The sequence below is a fragment of the Myripristis murdjan genome, chromosome 19, assembly GCF_902150065.1.
Source record: "Myripristis murdjan chromosome 19, fMyrMur1.1, whole genome shotgun sequence".
NCBI lineage: Eukaryota > Metazoa > Chordata > Actinopteri > Holocentriformes > Holocentridae > Myripristis > Myripristis murdjan.
This window is the reverse complement of record NC_043998.1, coordinates 8,216,881-8,229,661: the sequence shown is the minus strand read 5'-3', so window position 1 is coordinate 8,229,661 and position 12,781 is coordinate 8,216,881. Positions and strand designations below refer to the sequence as shown.

General features: G+C 42.4%; 1 protein-coding gene across 3 annotated transcripts in view; it reads right to left on the bottom strand.

The window, feature by feature from the left end:
• Window positions 1-918: 918 nt before the first annotated feature.
• dnmbp (dynamin binding protein) overlaps window positions 919-12,781 on the bottom strand; it is a 61,974-nt gene continuing 50,111 nt past the window's right edge. For 2 of the 3 annotated variants that reach the window (XM_030077533.1, XM_030077535.1), the window contains 13 exons: window positions 11,100-11,311; window positions 10,633-10,732; window positions 10,026-10,173; window positions 8,159-8,176; window positions 6,549-6,748; window positions 5,848-5,978; window positions 5,587-5,691; window positions 4,953-5,081; window positions 4,435-4,767; window positions 4,151-4,333; window positions 3,794-3,992; window positions 2,850-3,511; window positions 919-2,136 (listed from right to left, as the gene is read on the bottom strand). In XM_030077533.1, coding sequence (XP_029933393.1) covers window positions 1,951-2,136; window positions 2,850-3,511; window positions 3,794-3,992; window positions 4,151-4,333; window positions 4,435-4,767; window positions 4,953-5,081; window positions 5,587-5,691; window positions 5,848-5,978; window positions 6,549-6,748; window positions 8,159-8,176; window positions 10,026-10,173; window positions 10,633-10,732; window positions 11,100-11,311 — 2,606 coding nt within the window. In that variant the 3' untranslated portion in view covers window positions 919-1,950. The remainder of the gene's footprint in view (window positions 2,137-2,849; window positions 3,512-3,793; window positions 3,993-4,150; window positions 4,334-4,434; window positions 4,768-4,952; window positions 5,082-5,586; window positions 5,692-5,847; window positions 5,979-6,548; window positions 6,749-8,158; window positions 8,177-10,025; window positions 10,174-10,632; window positions 10,733-11,099; window positions 11,312-12,781) is intronic. The other variant, XM_030077534.1, reaches the window with a different exon arrangement.

Below are 12,781 nucleotides of genomic sequence, written 5' to 3'. Positions count from 1 at the left end.
ACAGCTCCCGTGATATAATCCTTCAAACTCTGAATGAAAATTTAGCAAGAGTCTGTGGGTGTCACAACCAAAAATCCTAGTCCTAAATTCATTCATGTCATTTGTCATTTTAATACTTTTTTTCACATGTATGCATGACTATTAATGGCACAAACCAGTTTAACAATTCTGATTGCTTTCAAATTATTAAGATTCATGAAATAGGGTTTGCACAGCATACAGATGCCATTCAACCCACACTGTTTACATGCAGTAAGTACTTACATACAAGTCCTGTCCAAACACAGTGAGTGCACACATGCTTATGATTATGGCCACTGAGCAGCCCATGGTGAGGCAGACACTGGCCAGCATGGCACCAGTGGAAGACCAACACTGTTCTGTTCAGACAGCCGTCCTAAATAATCCTCCCCAAACATACAGACCCCCTAACACTCCACCTACCTGTTAATCATTAGCGCCTTGCATTGATTGGACAAGAGTTGCTTGATTGAATTCTTCTTCCCTTTTGCTCTGTGACCTTTTTTTTGCTTTTTCGGTAAACAGCATTGGATTTGCCTGGCGAAGGAAAACACTGGGCCCCTTTGCAATTCTTCTTCAGAACACCTTTAGTGGTGCCACAGTATAATAGTATTGCAGTATATCCATTATATCAATTTACTAATCTGTTTTTGGCGTGACTGAAATAAATTGACTTGCAAATGACATATTGCCCCTCAAGGCATTACAATGTCAAAATTATTTGTGCTTAATTACTATAAATGAATGTTTTTTCATTTGATAATACATCATCACGTGGTCATTAACAGCATGAAAATGTTGAATGCTGCAAGATGACAGTGTCAACCTCCCCCCTACAAATGACAAAGTATATGTTTATAACACCTTTAAAAAAAAAAAAAAAAGACATGAAAATTGTCATGATTTGTCAGCTGAGCTGTTTTTTTTATTCAAACAGTGATCACTTTACACTGAGTGCAGTAATACATTCTCAATATACAGCATTATATATAATGTACATGAGGAGAGTAAGGTGTAATCAATGGGGGTCAAGATCTGTCAACATGCTCGCAATCTCTCTCTTCCCATTGGTTGACCTCCTCGTTCAGGTCAAAGTGGTCATCACCTGCTTACATAAAGTCGACCCGGTTGGAAAAAAAATGCATTCAGGTTATTGACAAAAGGGTCAAGAGGAGTGCTTGTAAACCATACCTATGTAGTCACATCCCATTCAAATGTGTCCTTAGTTTTACTGTTGATATGTTATGCATCTGTGATGGTAATCTTATGGCCTGTATTAATTTCATACCACACTCCAAACTCAACCTTTTGAACGGCTGCGGAGTCACTTCAAACTTGCAACCAGAGGATGATCTAAGTGCCACACACCTTGATTGCTGTACACTGTAAACACATCTAATATCTTCACGCTGTCCGTTCTGGTGGCGTAATGAACCACGTGCACAAAATGTCATTAACACAGTGTTTGAGTCAGCATGTGTGCATGCCAGCTGGTAGAGGTCTGCACCGAAAGCATTCACATTTCCATTGCAAATCCCAACGTGCTATCCTTAAAACTGTTCTCTTCAACATACAAATCACTCTCTTCAGACCCAGAGGATATGGCAAAAGTCCTGGCACAATTCACAGGTATTTTCACTGGATACAAGGGAGAGTCAGGTAAAGAAGTTACCAGCAAGTAAAAATAATTTTTAAAAAGTCTATAAATATAGGCATGTTATGCTAACTTTCAGAGTAGTGTCAACAACACTAGTAAGTTTCCAAAAAGGAAGTTTTTCTCACTATCAAACTCCATGACAACAGATCAAAAATAAGCCATCAGGTGTGTAGCTGCTTGCTTGTGATTTGTTCTGTCTGCTCTCACAGTGTGAGCTCTATCGGGGAGAAACAGTCCTGCCATGTATCGTCCATCCCCCTGATAAAAATCGTTCATGTATATTCAGATTTGCGGATGTAGTTCGAAGGTACGTAGCCTCGCCGTCCGCCTGCCTCCCCCAGCCACCATTCACTGTTGCCGTTCATGTCCTGGAACTCCAGTATGCGGACGCGCTGATTGGCTGAGATGCTCAGTTCATTTGCGCAACGGGCACTGAAGGAGTAGAGAGCGTAGTAAATCTAGGTGAGGAAAAAAACAAAACAAACAAAAAATATCACAGTTAGATGTAGTTTGTTTTCAGTTTTCACACTTTGTCAATATGAAAAAATGACTTGTCGATCCTTGTTTTGGTATTGGAATAAGATGGCACATTTCAAATTATAAACACAAGATGCATGTTAAGGCACTTTCACACTCTGACATCACATCAACCCTGCTACTTTGTCCTGACATTCACCCCATGGTCAGAGGAAACAAACAAGAAGGCAATCCAGGCACTCCAAATATAAGAAAATGTTGTGAAGAGGAAATATTATAAAGCCTTTATTGTGGTGGCTCAATCATGCCTGCCATTGGCTGTTGCAACTATATAGATGAGTCTACACCCCTGTTGTCTGTGACGAAGACCAGGTGGTTGAAACATGTTGGCTTTTTAATGATTTAGCCACCACAGTAAAGGCTTTTTTAATATTTCCTCCTCACTGTTACATTTTCTTGTATGTGGATTGTTGTTTGAAGTTAACTCTGTTTTCCCTGTTTCCATATTTTTGATCTACATTTGATCATATGGAGCAACCAATCTCTTTTTAGTGAGAACATCGCCTCTTCCCGACTTGAAGGGTTCAACCCTGGGCTGAGAATGGATGTGAAACTGATTTTGCACTTATCCTGGGTTTGCACCGGGTTGAAAATGCAACTATAAAAGCATCTTTAAAAGGTCCAACAATCTCACCTGATGTCCATCTAATTCACTCTCAGGTTCTGGCTGTGGTTCGATGTAGTCATCTCGGGAGTGGGGAGATTTCCTCTGGCTGCGACTATCTCCGTTTCGCCACTGGTGTGAACCGACGCTTGTGTCTGCTTGGCCGTACCTTTGTGAACCGTTATTTCTGAGTGAAGAAGAGGAGTCTGTCTCTGAGAGGTCTGACGTCTCTTTAAGGCTGGCCGGGTTTGCGTGGCTCACATCAAATGAGTCTCTGTGATTGCCTGAATACCGGTAGGAGGGATCTGAGTCTCTGTGGTTGGGGGAATTTCGGTATGTTTGATCAGAGTATTCCCTATGATTTGAAGGATTTCTGGGTGAGGAGTTTATTGAGTTGTTCTGATTGGTGGAGTTAGGGTTAGGTGCATCTCTGTGATAGCTCCTGCGGGAGGAGCCAGAGTCCAGTGAAGGGTGTGGTGAGGAATGGCTTTGAGGCTGTGCCGCGGAAAAGCTGACGGTGGCCGTATCCTGATTAAAGGTCAGCGTGCTGTTGCTGTTCTGGCGGGAGAAAACAGGGGAGGAGCCACCATAGCCTGACTCATTGGATGATTGGCTCTCAATGGACACATCCGATTGGCTCCTGCGTGGGTTGTAGGGCTTGAGGAAGGAGCTGTAAACAAATCCCTTGGTAACTGCAGAAGAAGAAACAGAAATATAATCACATCACTGCAGCAGAAATCTTTAACCTACCTCCATCAAGGTTCAGGTATCAACGGACTGGACTTCACTGCTCCAGAATGTAAGAGTACAACTTACTTGGTGACTTCTTTGACTAGTTATGTGGCGATCAGACTGATCAGAGGGTTCAGTTTTTGTGTGATTACCGTTGTTCAATGTCTGTTTTAGCACTTTCCTTTGGCACTATATCACTACATCCCACGCAAGCACAGTTCATTTACAGTAGGAGTACTTACCTCCATTATCAATCAACCAGCGATTGTGGCTACCCATGGGGTCCTGCTGCTTGATAACGCCTACAATGTCTCCTTCCAACACAGAGACATCCAGATCCTGGGCTGCATTGAAGTTCCTCTCAGCCTGGAAAAGCTTCTCAGGGCCGTAGCGTGCCAGAAGCGCTGCACGCTGCTCATCTGTCTGCAAGATGTAATTGGGCTGAAGGACATAAAGACATGGTCCATGGTTAGATCATGTTAACTGGCTGGTATATAGTGCTGCGGGTTAGTCTTTGTAATTATAAGATATGAGAGTCAAAGTTCAAGATGGTGCTGGGTTCGTTGCGAGGGTAGATATGGGGTGAGAATTAAACTCACAGGTCCTTGCAGTTGCTTCTTGGAGGTCTGCTTCTCGAGAGTCTTCTTCTCGAAGGGCTTACGTGTGGTGGTGGTGGGAGGCAGGTTCTCAGGACAGAAGCTGAAGCTCTGCAGAAGCTGGAGAACTCGATTATACTCATCTTGGAACATAGTCACTATGTTGCTCTGTGTGCCACCAGAAAACTGGAAATAAAAAGGAATATACATCTCATTCACAGATACCCAATGACCCAATGCCCAGTTTAAAACACCCACAACACACCCATTAACACACACTCACATACCTGTAGGAGGGGCTGCAGCTCTCCCAGTGTCATCTTCATGAAGTCCTTCTGGGATTGAGCGAAGGCCCGCACACAGCCAGTAAACAACTCCTCTGCCACAGTGTGGAATTTGGGGAGCTCGTCCAGAAGCTGGGCATTGAGCGCCTCATAGTTGTTGCGTGCCACCTGCAGCTCCTCTTGGACCCGGCGGTCCTTCAGGCGCTCTGCACGCTCCTTGCAGTTGTCATAGTCAAGCAGCTTGTCAAAACGCTTTTGGATGAGTTTGTGCGGCCCAGCAAACATGAGGAGGAGCTGAGTGAGCGGGTTGATGACTAAGGCCTCTGTGCGCTCTTTCTGCTCAGGGAAGGATGGGGGTGATTGGCGGTAAGAGAGAAAGTATCATGAGAAAATAGCCAGAGTTGCAGGGAGTAGCCACAAATCACAACAAACATGGACTGAACTAATATTCATATCTGATAACATGCACTATGCACATCATACTTGTACATGAACTTGCTGAACACAGAAATAGGACTCACAAACTGCGTGAACTGCTTGTCGCTAATGCAACGGTGGGCTCTCTGGAAGCGCTCGGGGTCCAGGACACTGTGCTCTGTGTAGATGTCACAGAAACTGATGGCTGCCAGCACCTTCACAGATGCCGATTCCTTTAGAGCAGAGATGGATTTTTCCCATTAGCATGTGCCTTGTTCCGGAATAAAATTCTGGTAAAATATATGGTGGTAAAATTGGAACTAGCTACTCTCCACCACTGATCTGCTTTCAAAACTGCAAAAATCCTATCCTATCCTATCCTATTCTATTCTAGTTAAAGATATAGATGTGCCAAAAGTCCATATAGCTGGGTATCCCAATAAAACTTTTTGCCATACTGTATTAATTCTCTAGACCAGTGTATCAGTTATCTTTTATGCACTTCACTTTCATATCATGTTGTGACAGTTACATTTTACATTTTACTGTGTTAAGTAAGTGTATTATGTAGGGTTGCGTGATTATGGCATCATGATTATTTTGGTCAATATTGTGATCTGACAAAAAGTCTTTTTAACAGTGGATTTCCTTGACCTTTAAACATAAACATGCCACAGCCTATCTGAGAGTGGGGTGGGGCTTTTAAGGAGGGGCAAAAGTGCATTCAGGTCAACCTACCCGTATATGTTGCAGGTACAAGGAAATGTCCCGAATAAAAGATTTAATGAGCCTCTCCTGCAGCCTGAACTTCTTTTCAGCCTCATCAAACGCTTCATCTTTGATCTGAGGAAAAAGTCAAAGTCACAGATTAACACCAACACATTTTCATTCCCAAGACACACTTGGTTCTGGTCACATTTTGCCAGGCTGGAGGCATTTAATCCCTCTTCCTGAGAGCTTCCACTTTGGTTTTGAAATCAGAAAGGAGCATTACTCCACCTGGGGTGATATTCCTGTGAGGTGTTTGAGGTGGCTGCTGACTCGGTTGGATTTCTTAATGATGGAGTGCATGCTCAGTTTGGAGATCTTGTCAATCAGCGTATCTTCGTCTCCTTTTCTGTACTTCACCACTGTGAACAGCAGAGGGAAATCTTGAGGCAGGAAACACCAGTCAAGACATTTAAAAAGTCACACTGAAATGGAAAATGACTTTTTCACCTTGTTGGCTGATTTTGTGTGATGTAATATACAATAAATACAATATACAATAAATGCCAAAAGGTTTTGATTCTTGGACAGCAGTGTACCTAAATTTAAAAAAAAAAAAAAAAAAAAACCATCCCAAAAAACCCCCAAAAAAATCCCATTAGTTTAGACTTTTGAATAATCCCTCCCTGCTTTACATCAGGCCCAATATCCTGTTTCAAAAGGAAATTAATCAACTTTTTTTTTATGAAACTGACAGAGCTTTATTGGAGGGTAAACTTCAACATAAAGGCACTTAATCATCTGGATCTCAACTTTTTTCACTAAATTAACTCATTAGGACAAGTCTGCTGCCCATCATTCAGGGGCAAAGACTTTTATCATTTTATCTGTACCAGTAGAATTACAGACTTTTATCATTTTATCTATACCAGTGGAATTACAGCCAAAGATAGGCAAAAAGCAAAAATCACTCAGACTGCAAAAAGCTTTACCCAGATCCTTTCTGCGTTTGTACTCATTGATGTTGACGTTGATCTCCTTGACGGCCTGCAGGGCCTGGGTCAGATGGGGCCGGTCGTGATGGCTCTCGGGCGTGGCTCCCAGCAGCTCCATCAGCAGCAGCGGGTAGCGCATCACCCGCTGCACCGGCTTGATCAGGAAGGAGCCCAGATTTATGTAATTCGTCTTCCCCCTGAGACAGAGAGAGAAAGAGAAAAGATACGGTGTCACAAACACAAAAGACACACCCACCGCTTAGACAACAACAACCAAAGACTTCTGTTGACAAGCAAAGTCCCATCCCAATTCTCTCTCTCATGTGTTGCCAGCTCTAAAACTGTAGGACTCCACCAATGTAGTCATCATCACAAGAGAGCACACACACACACACACACACACACACACACACACATACACAGCGGATGATGACAAATACAGTATTTGGGAGACACATGAGAAGAGGGATGGCACAATATGCCAAACCGCATTGATTTGCTTAGTTTTAATGCGATCTAAGAGCACATAACAACTCAAACAGCTTAACTTCAAACTTGGTGCATCAATTTGGAATCTAAAACAAATCGTGTAATTCATGACTGTCTTCAGCTAAAATCTGACTACCATTCTATGGAAGTGAATTCATCCTGAAAAAAAGAGATTCACCAAGTTTCCTCATACTGACATATTTTCCTATAATTATGAGATCATTTCTCATTGCTATGAAAGAAAAAGTCAAAAGGCTCAAGTTGGATTTCTCTTTGGCATCTTTATTTGTCATTTTAGAGGAAACCTAAATCCGCCTCTAACCCAGTCAAACATGTCAATACCCACATTATTGTAAACATGATGTACGCATTGACCTGTTTTCCAAGGTAGGAAGCAGATTTATTTTTCTCCTTAAAAATTTCCTGCATCCACATCTTAAATAAGAAGCTACAAATTAGAAACCAGCTTCATGAGAAACGATGTTGATGACGAAAGCTTTTTTTTCTCATAAAACAAGGAAACATCTCATAATAATAATAAATATCTCATAATATAAGCACACAGATATTATGAGAAAACATGCTCAAGTGTTTTATTTTTTTGTTACAAGCTAAATGAAATGGCTCCTTTATCATTCTTACTAATGACTTTTTAATATTACTACCTGTACTGTATGATGCTATTGCTGCTTAGCTCCATAAGATGGCATTAGTGTGTGTTTTCCAGGACCAGCAACAATTTCTTTGCTGATCCCTACAAAGGGTTGGGGGCTGTTGGGGTCAAGAGGTTCAGTAATATACGTCGAATAATATTACATCTCTTAACAAGTATATGCACACATGCACAAGCAAACACATGCAAACACCCAACAAGGTATTAGACAGAGGCTGGGGGCCATTTCAATTCAAGGAGAAGGGAACTGAAATGGCACAGCCTCTGTTTCTGTCACCGTCACACGCAGCACACACTCTGGTTCTCAGGTAAAACAGGAAGTGAACACACACACACACACACACACACACACAGGTCATTTCTCGGGGGGTTAGTGAGCGGTAGGCATGCGGTCAGAAGATTCTCATGCTGTAAATCTTAACAAACACTCGTTTGGGAGACTTACCACTCTCGATACACAGCTCTGTTGTGGGGACGGAGGGAAGGAGAGAGAACAGATAACAGAAACAGGATTTATATGCCTGAAAACTTTCAGAAATGCTGTTTGCTTACAGGGCTTAAATGCAGCAGAGCCTTAGGCTGTAAAAAATAAAAAGCTCTGACTTTGCACCATGTGGTAAAAAAATCACATTGTGATTATTTTGACAGATATTGCAATTGCAATAATGATGACTGATTTGATTTTTAGAAGGGATGATCATTTTTGCATAATAATTTTCATTTTGACTGAAAAAAACTAGTAAAATAACACTGCTGTGATTTTTGCTGGGGTCTGCATCAAACTATCTATCTATCACTCTGTCAGATTTATCCTTCATTAAAAACTGCAGCTGCTGAGATGTGGATATGGCATCAATACTGCAAATAAATGCTATCATCAAACTTTTGCACTGAGGATTTCTGGTCTGATGCTTCACTGTCTGTCAAATGAGGGCTGAAGTTATTTATTTGTCTGTTACAGTATATTGCCAAATGCCACAAAACCTCAGGTTGTAGTTCAGTTAAACCCAAAGACTTTGTCCAGTTCCCTGCAGAGTTAATAAAAGACTCAGGCCCATAGCACCCGGGGTTGTTATGGTTTCATTTTGTGAGTGCTATCTCAGACCTGGCCAGGCGCCTAATGTACAAGTAAAAGTTTTGTCAAGGAGATCAGCTCGCAGTTTCTGGAAAAGCACTGCTGTGTCCTCACAGTCACATGTCCCTGTGCTGCGGCACACAAACGACCTGTGGTAAGATTAATCGCTATGTATATTACAACAAACACACACCCTTATAATACTTTATTATACTGTCCTGTTAAGCTTGGCAAATCTGTGGTCCACTTACAAAGTGACTTGAAAACAGCACTTCAAAGAACTAAAAAACAATAAACCTGACTAAAACAGGCTGTAAAGAAAGGGGCTGATAATATAGGCATAAAGTGTCCTTCCTCTGTAATGCAGATTTGTTCTTGGAACCAGAGGCTTTTTGTCCCCAAGGCTTCCAATCCGATCACAGCCTTGTGTTTATCTTCAAACAGAGATAGATATCTACGTTTTACACAACATGAGTCCAACACGGCAATGTTAACTCAGGTGCCTGAGTCACGGGTGAGAAATGGTGAAACCAGACGAGTGAAACCAGTTACAGGTAGGGCACATTCTTCAGCTGCTCCACATTACTGAGGTCTACAGAGATACAATGACTAGCAGCCCACTCACCGCAACCAACAATAGTAAGACGTCTTTTGTCCGTAAACGGAAATGAGACATTTAAGCGCAACGATGTCGCATAAAATGTCTTATTTCAATGTGACAAAGCACAGATTAATGTGACTACCCCTCTCTCTCAGACTGAACCTTGCCCACATATCTGAGTTCAAAGTCTGCTATCATAAATTAAAACGATGTGAATGTGGGCTCACAGGGAAACCTATTACTAAACTCCAGAATGACCTACATGGCCACAGAGCTTTCAATCCAATAGAAAATAATTATACAGCGGCAAAACCTGACAACTGTTTCAAACCAGAGTCCAAAGTGTATCAACTGGTTACTTTTTTGAAGCAGGTCAGATGTCTCTAGAGATAATATAACAATACATTTTCCTTTAGTAGTTAATGTTCACCTTCTACACTTTATATTAGAGGCCACTCTTGGTTTTGTTTTCATGCTGTTACACACACATACACACACACAGAGTATTTCTAGTCACTCACATGCAATGATATATACATTTTTTTTTTCCAAGTCACACACAACTCAGTGATGAAACGTAGTTATCCAGTTCAGCCACATTTTCTGTCGATGGCTACATGTCGCACAGTGACTCACCTGAGCTTCTCCAGACACTCCAGCACATGCCGCTGGATGTTTTCATCCTTCTCGTAGGTCTCCAGGAGAGAGATGGCATCATCATGGTTCTGGCAGTAGATCTTGTATACCTCCTCCAGCTCTGACTTGAAGTCCAGAAAGACCTTTCCTGAAAAGCCAAAACAAAGACGGTGGACTCAATGTGCTAAATTTATAGCAGAAAAATAAAAATCACCAAAAACAGCACAATAAACAGTGTCATATCTACTATGAACATAAATACACACAACAAAGAGAATGCAAGCAAATCATGACACCTCACTCAACATGCATTATATCTCTTGATATTTTGGGACCCACTTTCAAAACAACACAGTCAAGACTTTGTGTCTCGGTGATGATATGTAAGTTTCTGCTGCACATTCGACGAATCAAGTGCAACTTTAACCTGCACTGCTGAGGAATTTCAAAAGCTGCTGTAGGTCTTACCCAAAGAAATATTACTGGCTGTCTGTTTGAAGTGAAATACCTCTGCTTGAGTGTACAGTGTGAGGTGCAGGGTGCAAAGGTGTACAAAGCACCGAGAGTAAAGGAGTGGTAGATGAAGCCATTATGTGTGGCTCCTTACCGATGGAGTCAGTGTCCTGCAGGGTCTTGAACAGACGTTGTGACAGGTCAATCACAGAGCTGATGTTGCCGAAGAGACCATCAAAGTCCACGTTCTGCACCTTTAAGGAAAGTACAAAGAAAGTGTTAAATAAGATAAGAGAAGATAAGGCTCCTCTGTGCTGAGCACCAACTTACGCAAAGACAAAACTACTTCATTCTTTATTTCCTATGTCAATTGTACAGTATTAAAACTTTTCGTCTGTCCTCTCTCAGCTTCTGACTGTTTCTATTTGAGTTTCTTGGTCATCTTGGTCATAAGAACCTTGAGATTTGACCCTGCTTACACCTCCCATTCCTGTTCTCGATAGTTCAACTGCTCAATGATCTCTTCCAAGATGTCTTGAAGCTCTAGTTTCATCTACTTGGTCCGTTATTCTTGTAGAGGTACTACACGTGTCGTGGTATCGTTACTGTAAATCTCTTCACCTGTTTGCGCTGCAGCGGCTGGATTATCTCTTTGACACACATCTGCAGATCTTTGATGTAGTCCTTCTCTGTCTGCAGCAGCTCCTCGATGACCTTCGTCCTCTTCTCCAGCATCCGCAGCTCGGGGTCCTCGGTGCTGCCGGCGGCGGCGGCTGTGTCTGAGACCGGGGTGGACTCCAGGGGTTTGGGTTGGGACGACAGGAGGGTCATCTCTGGACAGACAGGAAAGGAGACAGATTTAGCTCTGTTGCTAAGTGGAAAGACTCACAGGGCATCATTTGTTTCCATCGAGACAAACACTGAAAGATAAAATCCAGTTTGTTCATGGCTCAATATATGCTCAAGACTGTCCCCAGTCTTCACCAAAAGCTCCTGCTTGTGTGAGATAAACTCCTGGCACCTGACCAATACTTTCCTGCAGAGATTCATGCTTAATGATTTTGCTGAAGGAATATAAATAGAAATAACCAATATTTCTAACTCATTCATCAGCTTCAGATGATTACTTGACATGTACCTGGCACTGACACAGTGCCTATTATAGCAACGTGGAGACCAAAACATGGAGATGACAAAGGCTAAAAAGGAGGGAGAGGGACAAGGGGGAAGAGAGGAAGCCCAGCTGAACTTTCCCACTGCATCCCTCCTTGGCTTTTATCCAAACACACTACAACGTGCCACTCTTGCCATCCCCGCCCCGACCCATCCTTTTCTCCATGTCTGACCAGCCTTTGATCTACATCTCTGCTATCGCTCGTAAAGGGGACGATCTTTGGGGGTGCCAGGGATAGGAGGGAGAGCCCGGTTCACGCACCACTGCCTTCAATCAATGGGCCCAAAAGTGGAGTGGACTCAGGCTCTTTGTCTCTGGCACAATGGCCTGTGACAGCAGCTACAGACATACAGGCTCTCAGGGACTGGGCAGACACAGAAGAAGAGGCTGTTAGAGAGAGAGAGCAGTGAGGGAAAGAGAGACCACAACTAAAGAAGAATATGATCTGTGTGTGTGTGCACATATTTACAACATTTAAGACACTAATTGAACTGAATATAAAAAATGAACTTTGACAGCTGTGAGTTCCACTTGTGCATTTGTGCATCTAATCAACTGAATGATGTCTTACTGCCAAGAATATCTTTACTCGCCGTGTCTGCTAATTGTATTAGCCCTTCATGTCATCTAAATGACAAACCCCAATTGCTACTGATGATATTATTGGTCTGAGAATTTTCTCAGACCAAGTTTTTACTGTAGAAGTGGGATGTGTGTATTTCACAATACAGCGTGTGGGCCTCCTTTGCGACGTCTCAGCCATGGCAGATATTTTTGCTGCGTCGGGTTGACTGACTTGGATGACGTCAGCCAGCCCCTCGAACAGATGCTGTCAGAGGCTAATGAAGTTAACCATGATTACCATCGTGTTACCCCATGCATGCACTTGCAAACACATGTTGCACACACACAAAGCCACGCCATGGCAGTTCTTCCATTTAGACACACAAAAAATCCTCCTTGAAGAAAACGCCTTACAGTAGGATATTAACTCATTAGTTAAGCGAGCACTGTTACTTGTACAACTGGAAAAAATGTAAACATTTACATTTAATTTGCGCCATTAGCCTTGAATATTTTTTGGAGGCACCGTACAAAGAGTTTCAGGTGACAACATACTGTGTGTTTT